This window comes from Labrus mixtus, chromosome 3 (assembly GCF_963584025.1).
Source record: "Labrus mixtus chromosome 3, fLabMix1.1, whole genome shotgun sequence".
Taxonomy (NCBI): Eukaryota; Metazoa; Chordata; class Actinopteri; order Labriformes; family Labridae; genus Labrus; species Labrus mixtus.
This window is the reverse complement of record NC_083614.1, coordinates 12,857,565-12,875,987: the sequence shown is the minus strand read 5'-3', so window position 1 is coordinate 12,875,987 and position 18,423 is coordinate 12,857,565. Positions and strand designations below refer to the sequence as shown.

Sequence of the window (18,423 nt, the reverse complement as noted above, 5' to 3'; positions counted from 1 at the left end):
TTCCTTCCTTCCTTCCTTCCTTGTTTCCTCCCCCTCCTCCCCCCTCTGTAGGCATGTGGTTCTGGGTCTCCCTGTCCCAGTGAGACAGCAGAGCCCAGCCCAGACCAGGCCAGTCCAGAGGCTGGGAGCTAGATATCAGCAGGGCAGGGTAGGTATCAACAGCTCTCCTCCATAACTAACTCCTCCTCCTCCTCCTCCTTCACCTCCCTGCCCTCGTACCCCCCCCCCCATAAATCCATCTCTGCTTGTGCTGCATCTTTTTGCATATGTTCCTTTTTCTGTTGAGCTTCTGATCTCACAGTGTCTCTGCTTCACCTGTTGTCCCACATGCTCTGCTGCCCTGTGTTTGAGTGTGAGCTTTGACCGTGCATGTGATGATTTGTTTGTTTCGTCCACAGTTTTTTTGTTTGTTTTGTTGTTGCATCACGGGGAGATCTGTGAGTTTTTTTTTTTATCTTAAAATCATGTGTGTGACTTTCATCACTCATAATGGCAGCGGTGCTGTGTGCCCTTGTTGTGTCCTTTCTATGTAATGCTCCCTGTCTCAGTAGGACAGCCAACAGTGTGCGACAGCCAATCAGACGCTGTGCACTTCATTGAACAGGACGTCTTCTGGGATTTGTCTGTGTTGTGCACACTATGCTGATGCCGGATGTTAAGCTGATGTGTGCTGTCATTTCTATGCATTATGTATGTAACATGCTGTAATATAACTGATGATATGTGAAGTGTTGTCAGAGGATCAGACTGACAAAGACGGGCAGCTCCTCGAACAAACTCAAAGAAGTGATGATGTGAGCTCATCATCCTGCAGAGAAACTTTCACACAACTTGCAAATAATGACAGACGGCAAAATGCAGCATGTAGTGATGATAGAGCCTCTTCTCATTTCTCAACTCCCACGCCCTACTTTCCTTTCCTTACCTCCTCTTAATCTTACACTGTGTCCTACCAGCATGCACCCCGAGCGAACGTCAGCATCAAAATCAGCTTGATCCAATAGTTTCCTAACAGCCTGTGAGCAAAGCAGCACAAAACAGCTCAAGGTGATGCCAATTTTTTACAGTGTAGACAGCGAGCGTCCAATGCTGCACGATTCGATGTGACGCAATATCTAACTCTTTCCTGTTGTTAGGACACGGTGTTACGCAGTTCAAACAGGTTGGACACATTCTGGTAAAAATCAACAGTGAAAAACATACAATAATAGTTTTTAACCCCCAACACAAACAATCCCCATACAATATAAATCACGCAGGCGGTGCTGATGGCCTAGCAGTCAGGACGTGCCCCATGTACGGAGGATATAGTCCTCTAAGCAGGGGGCCCGGGTTCAAGTCCGACCTGTGGTTCCTTTCCCTGTATGTCATTCCCCACTCTCTCTAGGGCCAGGACATAAGGTACATTGCACATTACAGGCCTTAAATACAATTCTACAATTGATTTAGCAGACGACCAACAAAGAGTAGGAACAACACAAGGAAGAATCTTGAGACGAGGAGTTAACGACAGTAAGTGCAAACGAACAGCTTTAAGTCCGATCGGACGCAGCTGCTGACAGGCAGTGCACAGTGGCAAAGCATATTTGTTTTTTTGTATTTATATATATTATCATCTTTATTAACAACATCAACAGCTTCTCATGAGAATTCTAATCAGCGTTAAATCCACATAACAGGTCCCACATCTGGCCTCAACTGACAGCCAGAAGCTAAGCTACTGTGGCTGCGTTGTTAACATTATTGTTGTCATCCAGAACACACTCCAAAGGTGACCAAAATACACCAATCACCTTCAGATAAATCACTGAACACCATAAAGTCTGTACCTTGTACACCTTCTAGCTGGTTGCTAAGCGACAATGATAGTTTAGCCTAACACACAGTGAATGCTTCCCTACCTGTTTCTTCATGTAACCGGTTTATCTTAACATGACAAACTAATAGAAACCAAACCTGATTTTGACAATTAATTAAAAGTTAACACCTGTTTTATATGTTTTTTTTTGTTTTTGTCCTCTTAATTACTCTTTAACATTGCAAAGATTCAGCAAATCAGTCTGCTCACTTGTGAAAGATTCTTCTGAAGCCTTCAAGCACCATCAAAAATGTGAAGTGCTAGAAGTCAGAAGGAGTTTATTTAGCCCCTGGATACAGCAACACGACTACACTGAGTGGCTGCTTTAGTCCCTTGTCTCTGGGTTGAGTTGCAGTAAAATTGCAGCTTCAGTTCCTCCCATGAGATGCAATCAAAGGAGTGATGAAGAGAAACAAGGAGAGAGGAAATAAGGCAACAGGTGTTTTCAGGGAATAAGACATTAAAGCAGCAGAGCCATCATTTTTAGCATGATGTTAGACTCCACCCCTGTATTTAATGATGGGAGATAAGCATGACAGTGTCGTGATGAATTCTATTTTGTACATTTGTGTGGGGTTTTTTTTTCTCCTACTGTGCATGCATGCTGAAAAGAGCTCTTCAAAGGAAACATCAGTTCCTCCTCACTCATACCTCAACATTATATTTGTGACATCTTGAAAGACATGCTGAGGTGGATTTCTGGATCACAGACAGACAGACAGAGGAGAGATGAAACAATGAGGCACATAATAGAAAGAATGCCCAGAGACACACACACAATGAAGGAGATGGCCATTTTGATCCCCCCCCCCCCCCCCGGTCCTCACCCACACGCCTCCCTCTTAATGATAGCTGCTGGCACTCACAGGGAAAATCTAACGGTTTTGTTTTCATCGGCTAATACTGGTGTGCCAAGATTAATGAGCACCCCCACATAATTGGCTTTAATTAAAACCCAAGAAGCCTTCAAGTCCTTCCCCACTCCAGGAGGGGAGGACGGGTGATTGAGCAGCCCCCCCCCCCCCCCCCCCCCTCCCGCCTCTTGTTGGCTGTCCATTCATTCAGACGTGCAGGAGGCAGGTGGACGGAGGCTGAGAGCAACATGACACGTTTTAAAGAGCCGAGAGCTGAGCGTGTTCAGTTCTTCTTCTGCAGGAGGTGGACCACTTTGGTCCTGGTCCAGTGACTCTGCTCCCATATGGTGTTTACTCGCTCAATCACATCAGACATACCCTGAAACACACACACACACACACACACACACACACACACACACAAACACAAACACAACTGTGCAATAAAGGCAGTTATTCCCCAGACAAGCACACCTGTGATCGATGCTGTCACCACCTGTGCTCATATCAGAGCCAAATATCTGTGTGTGTTTGTGTGAGTGTGTTTGCTGCTGGCAGTGTCCATGCAAAAAAAAAAAAGACACGTGTCCAGGAAGGTGTGTGTTTGTGTGTGTATTTTTTTCTGGGCTGATCTCATCATGTTCAGAAAAACATTCCCGAGTCTTACCCGTGAAATGGTCGGCTTCCACGGTTCACTGAGCAGCCTCTCATCACTCCGCCTGCCCCGAGGCCCACTACACACACACACACACACACACACACACACACACACACTCGAGCATGCACACAAACACACACACACACACACACACACACTCTGACACACACATATCTACACATGTACCAGCAGGGTCACATATCTTGGCCTTCAGGCTCAATCTCATTCATATGTCCACTCTCCCTCTCCCCATTCTCTCTCTCTCTTTCTCTCCCTCTCCCCCCGCCGGTCGGTGTTGCTGGTTAGCTGATGCGGGCTGACAGTGGCGGGCGGTGGCTCTGCAGCAGCGTCTGAGCAGTGTGTGCTGCCTGTCTCAGCCTGTTTGTCACCTCGCGGGCAGCTTCTCTCTGCTGACTGTCTGAGCTCGGCTCTGCTGCAGTTACTGCTCTGTACACCAGAGCACAAAGCTAAGGCTAACAGCACCATTTTAAAACTTAACCTCAGTGTGATGTCCCAGTTAATGCAGATCATGCATAAGTGTGTTGGATTGGCTTTATGATGATTTTCTCAAAGTCTGTTTTCTCCCTGAAAACACTCAATCACATGAAAAGGCTTCTTGTTTCACTTCATTTTTTCCACATAGGGCAGTAGAGAGAGAAAGGAACTGTGGGGGATGACTAGGGGTATGTATGTTCAGTTGACTAAAAAGTTAAATGTCATCACCCTAACCAGTCGGCACCAGAATTACTCGTCATTTAAACGTAATGTAATCATTATTTTGGCCCTTGAAGGCTGTCAGATGTTGTGCCCAAACTGCAGCACAGCCTCCTGCCACCAGTCGAGGCTGTAGCTTTAATAAATGGGCCTGCTCTCCTCACTTTAATCCCTGGATGTAAACAAGAATAGTGATTGGATAGCATCTCAAAGGAGCCGTGAGGTCTGCCAATATTTTGATTAAGTATGTACGTAGGCTGTGTCAGGTTTGCATTAGTTTTATGCGATTATGTTGCCTTAAGATTTTAGCCCTAGTTGTCAAATTCAGGCAACAGGCAGCAGTTCACTCCATTCTGCAGCTTTCATCAGATTCTATGCGTGTGAAACACAAATTCCTCCAGTTGGAGCTGTGAGAATCTTTTGGTCTCCGTTTGGTCTGTTTGAAACGAACTCTGGTCCGCTTTGTGGTATAGTTCATTTGGTTTGGGGTGGTGTTAATGCTTAAATGAACTGTGGTGCAGACCAAAGAACTGAACTGGGGTCCGCTCGAATACCGGGGTCTCGGTTCGCTTCCAAGTGCACCAGAGTTTGGTTCGCTAGAAGGTGAGAACGCGATCCGAACCAAAAAGCAGTGCATTGTGGGTTGAATTTGTGTGTGTAAACGATGTGAAATAGGTTTGCTAAGTCTGGCTAACGTCAACGCTACAGGGTGCCATCCTTCTACTGTCCTGTTGTTTACTTTGGGGTCATAGTGCAGGATTAGGCCGGATGGAAGTAGCCGCTGACCGGAGCTACAGCTCCAACTAGTGGCGGGTGGCGATGGTACACACAACATTTGACAGGCTTTGGTCCACCGAATTTATGTGAAATAGAGCTTAATGTTTCCTCCAGTGATTCAGAGAAGTTTCTAGAATATAAAAAATCAGTCAGTCAGTCAGTCAGTCAGTCAGTCGACTCCAATCAGGCTGTGTGTGCAGCAGATTGAGTGTGTCTGTAATTATGTGTCCAGTAATAATGGGCTGCTTTGAGTGACTGCAGGCTGCTCTATCATCCTCTGTTGTGCTGCAGAAACTCAGACATGATGACTCAGAACGGGTCCTTCAAGGCACTGTTTTATACCTCTGATTCATTCTGGGCCTGGGGGGCGGGGGGCAGTGGGTGGGGGCTGCAGAGGGCTGGAATATGCATGTGTGTGTGTGTGTGTGTGTGTGTGTGTGTGTGTGTGTGTGTGTGTGTGTGTGTGTGTGTGTGTGTGTGTGTAGTTACACACTCCAAAACAATAACTCACACACACATAAAACAGTTTGGAGGGGGGAGTTTAGAGAGAGCTCTGTATGGGCTAAGAGGAGATACACTGGTGTGTTACTGCCACCTGGTGGTGGTATAAGGTACATGAAGTAACAAAACTGCTGATCGAAACCCAGACTACACCCACTAACTCCTTGATCTGAAGAGATTTCTGCAGAAAAAGTGTTATTAGTAACTTATTTGTTACTTATTACTTTCAACCAGGAGTTAAAATTAATTTAGCACACAGCACTCCTGTTATTATTTTTGTGTTTTTGAATTCTCTCTGGACCTGAAATTTGCTTTATATTTTACTTTCCTGTGCCTTGGAAATATTACTAAAGATCTCAGTAAATGAGATACATAGCTTCTGAAGATTTTTAGAGCCACAAGTAGAGTTGGCAAAAGTACAAACATACTTTCCTCAAGTAAAAATACAGATACTAAAAGTAAAGTAAAGTAAAAACAGCTTGTGGTTAAAGTCTTTTTTAGTGGTCTGACAACTTGGACAATCTTTAATGTACGTCTTTATCCTTCTGTAGACATACATACTGTGTCCTTTTCTTTTCCCTGGTTGTGCTGTGATGTTCCAGTTCTCTTTTGTTCTCTGTTAAAAAATGAAATAATGAAAATCCAGGTCGAATTGGACTTGTCTGGACTTGCAGCTGAGTCAGTTAAGAGAATGCATCACAAAGTCTGATCCTCCCTTTTTATAATGCAACACAGAGATGATCTGCTGAGAAAATGACTCACAAACAGGTTTAACTATGACAAATAAAATCCGTTTTTTAACTTTTATTTTCTCTCGGTCACAGAAGGGGAAGGACCCGCTCTACGCCCAGATCAACAAAGGGAAGAAATGAAGAGACGCACAGAGACACACCTGACCAGCACTGAGACCAGGAGGAGAACCCTAACCTGTGTGTGTGTGTGTGTGTGTGTGTGTGTGTGTGTGTGTGTGTGTGTGTGTGTGTGTGTGCATGGATGTGTGTGACTGGTGAAGCCTTCCTCCTCCTCCCCCTCCTCCTCCTCTCTGCAGTGGTTCTCCTTTGCTTCATCGAGGAGGGAAATCAATCACTGATCCGGTTCTCCCTCTGCAGCGTCGTCTCCTCCTCTCCTCCCTCCCCCTGTGGCGACTCACCCCCAGCCTTACAGACTCCTACATCTCTTCCCCAGCCTCCCTCCCTACCTCCTTCCTTCCTCCTCCTCTCTGTCTCTGCTCTCACGCTCCTCCCTCTGCCTCCTGCCTCTGGCCTGAGACTGTGCTGCCAAGGAGTGACTGAATCAAGCAGTGCCTCCCTGTCTCCTACACACACTCTCACACTAACACACACACACACACACACACACACACACACACACACACACACACACACACACACAAACAGGATTTGAATGATCATTTTTGTAACGGACAGAATCTGCATCTGCAGCGAGGAGATCCCTAAAGGAGGAGCTAGACTCTAAACAGGCCTATCAGGGACGGCCCATTGCTGGGATCGCTGCGTCTGATTGGTGGGTTGGTTGGTTCAGGCGTTTTCTCCTTGTTCTTTGTGAGTGTCTGCTGGATCACTATGCAGAAACAGACTCTCTGGGAGCTGCTCACACACCCATATACACAGTCATGCCTCACCCTCTCTAACACACACACACACACACACACACACACACACACACACACACACACACACACACACGAACACACAGTAATTTGCCAAACGTCTCTCCTCGCAGACAGACTCACACTGCGGCGGAGGACAGACCTGCGGAGGGATGAGATTCTGTGATCGAACTGTTCATTCTCTATAGCTTTTGTACAATAACGATTAAAAAAAAAAAGAACAAATTGAAAAAATTGAATTTTTATTTTATAAGTCAATCAAGCCGCTGGGGTCAGCTCTATAGGAGTTATAGAGTCAACATGGCTTTAAGGCATCTGATCGTCTGTTTGCCAAACTCATTTTGTAAATAATGAAACAACAAAGACATCCATCCTGTCCAGCGGACGTCTGCGCCATAAAATAGGAAGCTTCAGTTATGCAAACTCGACGTTAACCCAAGCAATACACACATTTGTTTTTCTTCTGCACCTTGTTTTGTTTTCTCTGATGATGTTTTGTTCTCTGCATGGATGTTGAAGGTTTTAAATTAAGGTTGTATGAGGTATAAATTCACAGTATGTATTACCAACTGTAGCTGGCAGTCAGCATGGTTCCTGTTTGTGAAAAGCCAGCCTGAGTACTGAAGCAGAAACTAAGGGTGGTTCGTTTGCACTGGTGTACAAGCTGTCAATCAAACACTGGTGTGGATCAAACACAGTACGGAGGTTTTTTGGACCACCTGTTGCTTTGAAGCTCAAAGTGCCAAAACTGTTGATCTGTTTGGCCTGAAAACTTTATCAATGGTAGGGGATTTTTTTTTCTACATTTTGAGGGTAATTTTAGGTGTATGGGGCGAAAATTGTGGTCAGCTCTGTTTAGGAACTCTGCTCCTAACCGGGACCATGCTGACTGTTATCTCTGTACGTAACAAACTAAGTATTGTTAATGTCACACTACCACTCTTCAAACTGTCCCTTTAACCTCAGTTTCTGATCCTGCTTCCAGCTGTTCACATTTTTATAAATGAGCCTCTGCAGTTTAAGGCCTCTGTATGCACATTTTCTCTGTGATTCTGCACCACGTATCTTCCTCTGTCCCAGCCTCATGTTGCAAGCAGCACACTCGCTCTCTGCCCCCCTCCCTCCGTCATCCATCCCAGAATAGTCTTGCAGGTCCGGCGCTGCTCGGCCCATCTGTCTGTGTGTTGGTCCGGAGCCAAACTGCTGCTGTCTGTGTGTGTGTGTGTGTGTGTGTGTGTGTGTGTGTGTGTGTGTGTGTGTGACTGCAGCCTCCTCTGCTACATCAACTGTGATGCCAATGACTCCCTATTTTATGGCCAGAGTCCGTCATGTGGCGCTCATGAGAACTCTTCTGGACAACGATGTTGATTCACTTCAAAATTTGATGAGTAGAAGATGAGCAAAGAATAAAAAGGGAAACGTTGCTGTTTGAGTACATAACATTTCTAGACCTATTTTAACTTTACCTCAGCTAACAGTTTCTTATTAATGTAAATTGACACATTATTTTTATCTTTATGAATATGACATTCTACAGTGGGTTTTTAGATGATTTTTTGGTTCTCTCTTGATTTACGTATTCCACCATGTATTACTGTTACAAATAAACACATCCCAATGACGCCTGAGTGTGTCTCTGTGTGCTGGTTGTGGTGTGTGTGTGTGTGTGTGTGTGTGTGTGTGTGTGTGTGTGTGTGTGTGTGTGTGTGTGTGTGTGCATGCGTGCGTGCGTGCATGCATGCATGCGTGTGTTATTGCGCGTGTGAGAGTGGGCCTAATGGTGTGTGCCCAGCAGAGGTGACCCCCAGTGAGACTTCTGTTAGTGTATAGTAAGTGCCACAGTATTTTGTTGTAATTTAACACGGCTTTAATGGCCTGTCACATCATGCTGCACACACCGCCTCTAATGTGAGCTGTCACCAGTTTTATTAGCCGGCCGCACACAAAGCTCCAACCCTCCTCGAACTTTATTCTCCTCCTGTGGAAGAAAGGAAAACAATACGGTAACTTAACACGCTTACATTCTGGGTTTTACTCTGTTTCATTGTTTTAGTTTATTTGTGATTTAATAGGGATATGCATGTAAAGGCTGCTATACACCATAGCATTTATAGTCAGGCTAATGCCGTCCCTGCAGAAAGAAATGCAATTCTAAACAGAAACAATTATATTAAACCATTAAAAACACAGAGCAGATCATGACAGGGTCTTCCCCTGCCTATTTTAAAGCATCAATCCACACAAATCCCACAAAAGTAGTTTTTGAATGATCTTGTTCTTCGCTCTTAAGAAAAGTTTAATTTGAGAGCCTTACATCGCTCCCCAAAGCGTTTCCACTGCAGGCACTTTACACAGGGACCAATAACTTTTGTTCGAACTCATTTATGCTACAGAGACCAAAGTTTAATTTAAAGAGGACACCCCTTTATACCCCTTTTCTACCTTTAAAACAGTCCTCCAGTGGTCTAAATGAAACATCTGTGCTGAGCTTTGGTCAAAATATAACATGAATCAAGCACCAGAGGAGGTTTGTGACCCTGTATAAACCAGCTCTCTCAGAACGCTCCCTTTTGGTGTGTGTGTCTCTTTAAATGCAATGAGCCCCCCTGAGTTTTCCCGATTGAGACATCACTGCTCTGTAGTGAGAATAAAAGTGGAGGACCTGCGCTAAAGTTTTGTTCTAGGCTGGGGGTGGAGTCAATGGGTGGAGATACCAGGGGAGGGGAGGGGATTTATTTTTACCAGAATCCCACTGTGACATCACAAGTTGAGCAAATTTGAAACGTAGCACTTTTCTGGGTGTTGTAAGACTTATGCAGACCACAAACAAAGGGCTGGATGGATTTATTTCACATTTTGTGGGTCAGTAGACACTCAGGTTACCCAAATATATGTTCAAACTGACAAACTATTCTTGAACAGCAAAGTGCAGACTCTGTGCCACTTAGCGAGGGTCCAGGTAAAACATTGACCCATCACTGCTATGTAGTCTGGATGGAAAGTACTAATACGATGCCCCCCTGGCTCAATGTGTAAACTCTCCCCTCTATGTGCGGAGGTATTTTATGTTTACTGAAGAATGCCAGGGAAAAAGCTCAGCTCAAATGAAAACCGCTGCGGTTATTTGTAACCACTCGCCCTGCTAAACAGGACAACAAAGGAGACAGAAGCCGAGAAGGCTGCGGCAAGAAATAATTTAAATAAAGCAAGAAGACAACAAAAAACTATAAGAATAACAGCAGCTTAACATTATGCCCTCCATGCTCACTGTTGTTGCAGTTTGCAAAAATCAGAGTGCCTGGTCATAGATTGGTATCATTTTCCAATATGTCTGATGTTTGCATGTCAGATGGAAAACAGCAGGCTAAATGAAACTTGTAGTCCCTTGAAAAGAAGTTCCTGGGAGTGCTGGATACTTCCTGTGGACCTGTAGTTTTGAGATACAGACCACAGTGTCTACATTTTGCTTTGGGACTCTTTGGAAAACATTTTTTTGGAGGGGATAAATATTCAGCAGGGAGGACCAGGACAGGACATCCTGGATATCAAAAACAATCATGTGTGTATTGAGGAGGAGAGAGGCCAAGGCTAGGAGGAGCTAATGTAGGCAGCACTGGCAGATGAAAGCCTGTGTGGCAACTGGTTATACCTATAACCTGTAAATAATAATATTTGTTATATCCAGTCTATGGTTATACCTTGTATCAAATTAGTAAATGTTCTTCCATTTAAGATGTAAAGCCATCGTATGTTTCATTACATTTTGACATAGCACCCAGAATGTTCATGAAACTTTCGTTTAAAACAAAAAAATAAATGAGTAAGAGAGAGAAAATGAGATAGAATTAGAGTATAAGGAAGTAGAAATGTGTTTCATAATTATTAATGTGCCAATATGTGATGCTTTGAAGGCACAACAACTGCATTGCCAAAATGAACAGGACTTAATTTGATGTAATTTTCATTTGTAATTTAAATAAGTCTGATCTCATCCTTTATGATTAATGTTGCAAGAAAGCTTAAAACATTCCCTGTATAAACCACATCCAATTCCAGTTTCATATCAGAATACAGATACAGATAATGAAGTATACCTTGACACCCCTACCAGAAACCACTCCTGTATCTGAATTCTTGATACGCCTGCCAGTCCACGCTCAGGGTGGCAGTGAGACTGAGCATCCTCTAATGCAGGCAGTGTGTCTGTTGCTTAAGGTGGATGTATGTCATATTACAAATACCTGCTTAAATACTTTTGTATTCTGAGTAATAATCCTGGAATGTAGACCGACCTCTTGCTTCCTTTTCCTCTATGTTTACCTTCAACACTCGGTTTAATCTCCACAACATGCCACAATCCATATCCTACAGTTCACACATGATCACAACAAAAAAAAAAACCTGCGCAATGATTGAGGCCTTTCAGTGTGAAGCAGTCAGAGAGGAAATGTGGCAGTTTTCAGGAAAAAAAAAAGGTTTCATGACAGTGAGTCACATCAGTGCCAGCCCGGCCACATTCCTGCAGGATGAAAAAAAATCACAGAGCTGTTCTCAGTCAGTGTGTTGCCTTAATCAGACCTGTCAAACGGGACGGACCGTTTTTTAGAGATGAGTGTCAGGACTGAGACTTCCTGCACTGAAACTCCTGAGTGTGTGGGAGGCACACACACATACACACTGAGCGGGGACAGAGCAAGGAAAAATCTCCAGGTTTTATTTATCATTCATATTTTGAACATGATGAGAGGCTGATGAAGAGAGATTGCTGACTCAAAAAGGAAGGATTTTGACGTTTTGGTGGATAACTGAACACAATGGATCAGGTACGTTTTCCTTCAATTTGTTCAAGTCCTTCCTCAAAGTGTGTTTATCCTTTCCAGTTTTTATCTGTATGATCTGGGTTATCTGTGTTATTGGGACTTTATATAGGGTGTCAACTGCTTACTGTCAGAATAAATGTATAAAAATCTTCAGAAAACTCAGATGTAATGTCCACAGGCAGTAAAGAGTCACCGTAGAACATTTAATTCTGTGTGTGTCAAAAACCTTCTAGTAATACAATTTACCAAAAATTCAAACCTCCTACTTTCATTTTTCAACAGAGACTAACAGATATGCAAACCATAAGTGTGTTGTGAAAGATAAAACTCGTTCTAAGCTAAGCACCACCCTATCATAAATCTGTAAACTGAGGCACCATCAGGCTGACAAATCACTGATCTCTTTGTTTGACTGTCGTACCTGCTGGGGTTTTAAGGACACCACATTTTTAACATTCAATATGAATCTAGTAAGAAAGTAAACCATATTAATACAATTCCGATAAAACAGCAACAAAAATAGAAGTCCTAGCCACCCAATATTTGGAAATTCCTCGTTTTTTAATGACCAGAAATTGCAGGCAAACTCCTGCACACTGTCTGAATTGATCAAATACTTTTGTAATGTATCAGAACATATTTATGCAATTCAGAGAGTTCTTCCTCTCTTTCTCTTTGCAGCTTATCTGAACATGACTGAACATCTGTGATATTTTTCAAGCTTTGGTACTTATTGATACTATCAAGTATCCACATGTTGACAACCTTATCTGCTGTGATCCCCGCCTCAGGACGACACAATGGACTTTAAAGCACTGAGGGCAAAGTTTCAGGAAGAAGACCTCCTCATGAAGCAGCCTAGGCTCAAACCCGCTCTCCCAGAGAAACCAAAGGTCGTCTCCCCTCCCAGCAGCCCCACTCACTACCTGCCTGCAGGGGCCCGCCCCTCCCTGCTCACCTCTATCAACCATACGTACAACGCCCCCAGAGTGGTGTTCAAGGACGAGAAGAAGGAGAGCAAGAAGCCTCTGATCCAGAACAACTCCAAGGGGAAGGAGAAGAGCGAGGGGAAGCAGAAGAAAGAGAAAAGGATCTCATCTGTGTTTTCTATTACTCCAAAGGAAAACACAACAGAGCTGGTGCCAGCTACGCCTCCACCCAAAATCACAACACTGAAGAAGAAGGGCTTTCTGGGATTCAGGAAGTCATTAAAGAGTGATTCAGGGGAGGTCCCGTCAGACGGCATTCTGGACGCCCCCAGCCCGAGCGTCTCTGGATCTGTTCCTCTCATCCCAGTACCGTCTGACTTTGGAGACTCACTGACTGAGCGTGCGATCAGCTTCCCAAACATCCCCAGTGCTGCTGTGGAAGTGACCCCGCCCTCCGTGACCCCAGTCTCTCCTGAAATCACCCCTCCCCCTGCCTTCATCCCTGCGGTCCCAGGGAGTGAAACCCCTCTTCAGATAGAAACTCCAGCTCTGCCTGTTTCCAAACCAGCCAGCCAGAATGACCTTGGCCCACCCAGCACTGTCCCGACCCCCCCACCCAGACGTGCTGCTCCTCGTGTGGCCCCCACCCCTTCCCCACCTCCCACTGAGCCTCCAGCTGAAGCTCGGCCTGATATAGAAGCTATAATCCTGGCTGCAGTGGAGAAGCCCCCCACTCCAGCCGTGGACCGTTCATCCAATTCTCCGTCTCCCAGTGCTGAGCGCTCGGTCTCCGCCCTGTCAATGCTGGAGAGGGCGGAAGAGTTGAGTCCAGCAAAAAGGACTGTGCCGTGTGACCAGAGGATCTTCAACCTGCTGCAGAAAGCTCGCAGGAAGACCCCCAGGTATAATCACAGACTCAGCAATGCACAAACTCCCACAGCTTTTAAAGAAGGAGTTTTCAAGAGTTATCAAGTGACTTAACTATCTTCTTTTTTTGTTTTCAGCACGATAACAACCCCCACCTCATCCTACTCCATCACCCCCCCTCCAGAAGAGTTCCCCCCTTCTCAGAGTCCCACCCCATCTTCAATCAACTTCCCACCCATCGACTACGAGGCAGGAAAACTAGTTAATGGCTTAGACCACAGTAAGTCTGGACCCGTAGCTCTCCATTTCTTATGCTCTCTTGCTTTCTTGTGGATTTTCTCTCTCTTCTCTTTCTGCACATGAGATACACAACATCATATGTCACCATCATATGAGCTGTGCACCTGTGCAGCTGTTAGGTGAAGAAAACCTGGTATGTTTAGTATGGTTTATGCTACAGGGCTGCCTCGGGTGTTTGTTAGGAAGAGCAGTTTTAAAGTACGCACATACGTACGCACACACACACACACACACACACACACACACACACACACCGTCCTGACATTCCTCTTCTGTGCCAGAAACAACTGAGCAGCAGGCAGGGCAGAGCTGTGAAGGTATGTGAGCGATGAGAGCCGCAGGTTCCATCGGTGTGACAGAGACTCTTTAACGTCTGTTAAAGTGACAACACTGACAGCGAGAGTCAGCTGCTGTGTTTACTTCATTAACACACACGTTATTAAAGGGGAAGGCCTTAATCTTTAAACCTCGAGGAGAGCCAGATCTGTTCCTTCACCAGAAAAACTCTCTACACCCCTCTGTCAAATCAAAAACAGTCAATGATTTCACAGAACAGGGAGCTTGTTAGTTTACAGCTGCCTCAACAAGGAAGTCTGTTTGAGTTGTTGTGTCGCCTTCAGTGATGGGCAAGTTTCTGAAAATGAGAAACTAGTTACAGTTACTAGTTACTCCTATAAAAATGTATTGTTTTACTAACTAAAGTAACTTTAGGTTACCTCTTTTTGCTTCAATACTCAATAAGAAAACATTTTAAACGACTCCTTCAAACAGACAGAATCCAAAGAAAATTCTGGTGCACAGGTTTAAGCGACTAATGTTTCACGTGCACTGTGTCTTCCTCAGATTTGTTTGTTTGTTGGTTTTTCTTGGGTGTTTTATTTTAACTCCGAGGAAGTCGCAGTGCTCGTCAAAACGTTTTTTCTTTTGCACCTTAACAAACCTGCCTTAAGTGATTCGTTTGCTCCAGTATTTTTCTTTGGATTCTGCCGATGAGAAGGAGTCCATTCCAACATTTTCTTACATCATTTTCCGACCTCCATCTGTGGAGGGGCTGAAGCGACATAGATTCCTCTACTCATACTCAATACTCGAGAAGATTAGTAACTCCTGTATCTTGTGAAAGAGATGACTGTTTTTTTTTTATTTAAAATGGAGGTTTGGTGGTTTTATTGAGAGCAACATAACAGCTGTTTCTGGTGAGAAAATATCATCTCACTTTCTGTAATGTTGTCAGTCACGTAGAATAACAATCTGAGCCTGTCACTGACAGAAACAACAGCTTTGAGGGACGCATGCCATAGAGTTCATTTACCCCCAAAGGATAACTGCATCAGAGCTGGTTTCACTGTTGTTGTCTGAAGCAGCTTACTGAAGCTATTGCACAACTTTTTGTATCAACTTCTAGACCCAAAATAAGAACTAAGAAGAGTTTTAGTGGAGAAAGATTACATTTTGGCACAAATGAAATGCATGCATTTATTTGCTTCTGATCCTGAAGCAGTCATTTTTCTAGTATAATATAGAAAAGTTATACACTTTATTCATGCTAACTTTCAGTTGAGAAGCTTGCTGATAATGTAAGCTAAATAATGTAAGACTTCATTATTGTTCTCTTTTTCTAAAAAAAAATGAATAAAAGGGCCATTCTATTTGAAAGGGTACAACAGATTTATTTTTCTTTGTAGTAAAGAAACTTAGTAATTTAATTATGTGTCACCTGTTTAGAACAAAGTGCTTATATACTTTAGATTACATTTAAAGAAGGGCCTCAAAAGCCACAGTTAGAAAACCTAAGACGTGTTTTTGAACGGTTGTCAGCTGCTGGCTTCTTTAAGCTGTCGATCATTTTTCTCTTGTGAGTGCATTATCTCAGCTCTGCAGAGTTTTATCACAACAACATTCACAGTGTGTTCGACTGGTTTGGTTTCCTCACATTACTCAATTATTTCTCTCTCTCTCTCTTTCTCTCGCTCTCTCTCTCTCTCTGTTTGAAAACTTCTTTGAGGTGTTTCTAAAGTTTTTTCTGTGTTGTCCTGTTGTTGCTTTGTTGTGTTCAAATGAAAATCTTGCTGCAAAAAGACAGAAAGATGTCCTATACAGTATGTGTTAGAGGAGAATTCTGGTGTTTTTAAAGCTGGGACCTAGTTTTACATATTTGCGAGAGGTGTTAATCACTACGTACGTACAGTTTCGAAATTTGCCCCAGATTGCTTCAGCCAGTGGCCATGCTTGTTTACAGAAAGGATCCTTACACAGGTAGATTTATTTTGTCAGTGTTCAGAGGTGTGGAAAGGATGAAAGGATATCACGTGGGCCCCTCGGCCACAGCCTCAGCCAACACTGCAATAATTCTCTAACACCACCTCCATTACACAAAGACCTTTCAAATAACATCGTTAAATATTCTATACCACGTGTTTTAAAAAGATATAATCTGTTATTTCACTGCTCAATTGAAAATTAGCAAATCTTAAAAAAACCTCACAGGTGTTTAACAGAGGAACTAATCCATCAAAAGTTGCCTGCACACTGTCTGATTGCACAAATACATTGGCAACCTTTCGGTACGGAAATTTGCAACTTTTGGTAAATAAAAAGAAGACATTATCCAATAATCAGCGAGGAGGACTTTAAATCAGGTATCAACATCACTGGATTTAAAACAAATGTTGTATTGAAATGTGTAACTCTACTATCATGACTTCTTTAAAGATTAACACTTTGTGTTACACCCTTAACTGAAGTTTAAATTAAACAATAACAATGAATTTCACTTTGCAATATATCAACCTTTTTGTCATTCGAGTCGTTTTTAAGCATCTAAAAGGTTTTCACATCTTTTTATTAGGATTTTTAAGATTTTGGAAAGAGTTAAGAATCAAGTTCATTTCTTGGACCAGTTTAAACTTTCTTATGACAGTTATGACTCAGAGAGAAACAAATGAAAAAAATAACAAAATCAAACAATAGATTTATTAATAGGCCCTTTCTCTACTGGGTGCTCTACTTTTCTCCTCAGTACTACAAGCTCACCATTTTAAACATTACTGACACTAAATAAGCCTAACTAACAAGCAAAAGAGTCAACAGTAGACTCACAAGCTAACATATTCTGCGAGGTTAAATTCCTGTTTTTATGAATGTAGTCTGGTGTGTTTGTAGAGAGTGATGTAACAACTGTTTGTGGTTAAAAAAAAAAAAATCTTCCTCTTGAACAAAAGAAAACTCTATCTCTGTACGGATCTGTAACCCTAAAATAACAATCTGAGCTGTCATTGCAGCCTGTTTTACTTCTGCTAGCTGATGCAATCTGCTGGCAAAATAAATGGGCCAGCCTAATAAAAATATGAGACTTTCAGTCCCTTTCACACATGCACTGCACTCTGAAATATCTAGTATCTAGCCTGAGAACTCATGTACTGACTGCATGATGACTCTTTGCAGGACAAGCCTCTCTCACTGAGGATGGAATAGACCCTATCCCTGAGCTGCTGGTGGTTCCACCTCCTCCCCAAAAGAAGGTCCTCCCAGACCCTGAGTCTCTGGGTCCGGCTCCAGAGAAACCTGACAGGCCTCCATCTGTGAACCTGAGTCAATTCATCCCCCCTCCTCCTATAGAAGGTAGTTTTCTTTTCACTACAGTTATAGCTTCATTACACATAACATCAGCAGAGCCTTTAATAATGTTTTCATGTTGCTGCAGATTACCCAGGTCATGCTGACTTCTCTGAGACGGACACCACAGACATCCTCGAGTTCAACGACGTGACTTCAGATGCTCACTCTCCTGAGCTGCCGGTGTCAGAGTGGGGGAACGGGGACTACACTGGTCCAAATAGTCCAGATGGACAGACCACACCTGACTTATACAGTAACAGGATCACTTTTCCAGGGGTAGAGGACCGTGCTGCGCTGGCATACGGAGATAATCCTCTTCCAGAATCCATCTTCCCTGTCCCCCCGGAGTCTACTCCCCATGCAGGGTCAGACACATCACCAGCTCTGCCCTCTGTGATTTGAAATAATCTTCAGCTCTGGTTTTGATTTCTGTTTTTGATTTCCTTCTATGATCCAGGATTCTACCAGTGGTCGGTAATGGCATCTATGAGAGTACAGAAAATGTTTATGAGGACATCACTGCGTCGGCCACCAAGAAGAAAATAAAGACTGACGGAAAGAAACGCAAAGGACCACCAAAGAGTGAGGACTCTAGTGATAGCTACAAACATTATGACATTAACACTGCAGACATATCAACATTCAGCTAAATGTTGTGCCAGTTGCTACTTGATATAGTTTACTGGGCTCGTCCTTTACTTATGGTGCATAGTAATACAAAATAACTCCACCAAAATGAGAAAAGAACAATGAACAACCACTCTGCATTTTACAATAACCCAGTCATTATGACTAGAGCAGTGCAAACAGCAACATTGAACTATAATGAATACATGTCTTCATCATGAAGTTAAAACTGGCCTGAATCTGGCTAGAATATTGAAGGGTTAATACCTT

The 18,423-nt window shown here is 43.4% G+C and overlaps 3 protein-coding genes across 13 annotated transcripts in view; 2 read left to right on the top strand and 1 right to left on the bottom strand.

The window, feature by feature from the left end:
- Window positions 1-7,511, top strand: part of dab1a (DAB adaptor protein 1a) — a 109,899-nt gene extending 102,388 nt beyond the window's left edge. For 9 of the 10 annotated variants that reach the window (XM_061031871.1, XM_061031863.1, XM_061031854.1 and 6 more), the window contains 2 exons: window positions 52-148; window positions 6,187-7,511. In XM_061031871.1, coding sequence (XP_060887854.1) covers window positions 52-132 — 81 coding nt within the window. In that variant the 3' untranslated portion in view covers window positions 133-148; window positions 6,187-7,511. The remainder of the gene's footprint in view (window positions 1-51; window positions 149-6,186) is intronic. The other variant, XM_061031880.1, reaches the window with a different exon arrangement.
- Window positions 1-18,423, bottom strand: part of bloc1s2 (biogenesis of lysosomal organelles complex-1, subunit 2) — a 287,967-nt gene that overhangs the window by 88,442 nt on the left and 181,102 nt on the right. The window lies entirely within an intron of this gene.
- The window catches only part of LOC132958760 (FYN-binding protein 1), an 18,086-nt gene continuing 11,236 nt past the window's right edge, over window positions 11,574-18,423 (top strand). Inside the window, exons 1-6 of one of the 2 annotated variants that reach the window (XM_061031804.1) lie at window positions 11,574-11,815; window positions 12,604-13,643; window positions 13,746-13,888; window positions 17,353-17,529; window positions 17,612-17,891; window positions 17,984-18,108. In XM_061031804.1, the coding sequence (XP_060887787.1) occupies window positions 11,807-11,815; window positions 12,604-13,643; window positions 13,746-13,888; window positions 17,353-17,529; window positions 17,612-17,891; window positions 17,984-18,108 (1,774 nt within the window). In that variant the 5' untranslated portion in view covers window positions 11,574-11,806. The remainder of the gene's footprint in view (window positions 11,816-12,603; window positions 13,644-13,745; window positions 13,889-17,352; window positions 17,530-17,611; window positions 17,892-17,983; window positions 18,109-18,423) is intronic. The other variant, XM_061031795.1, reaches the window with a different exon arrangement.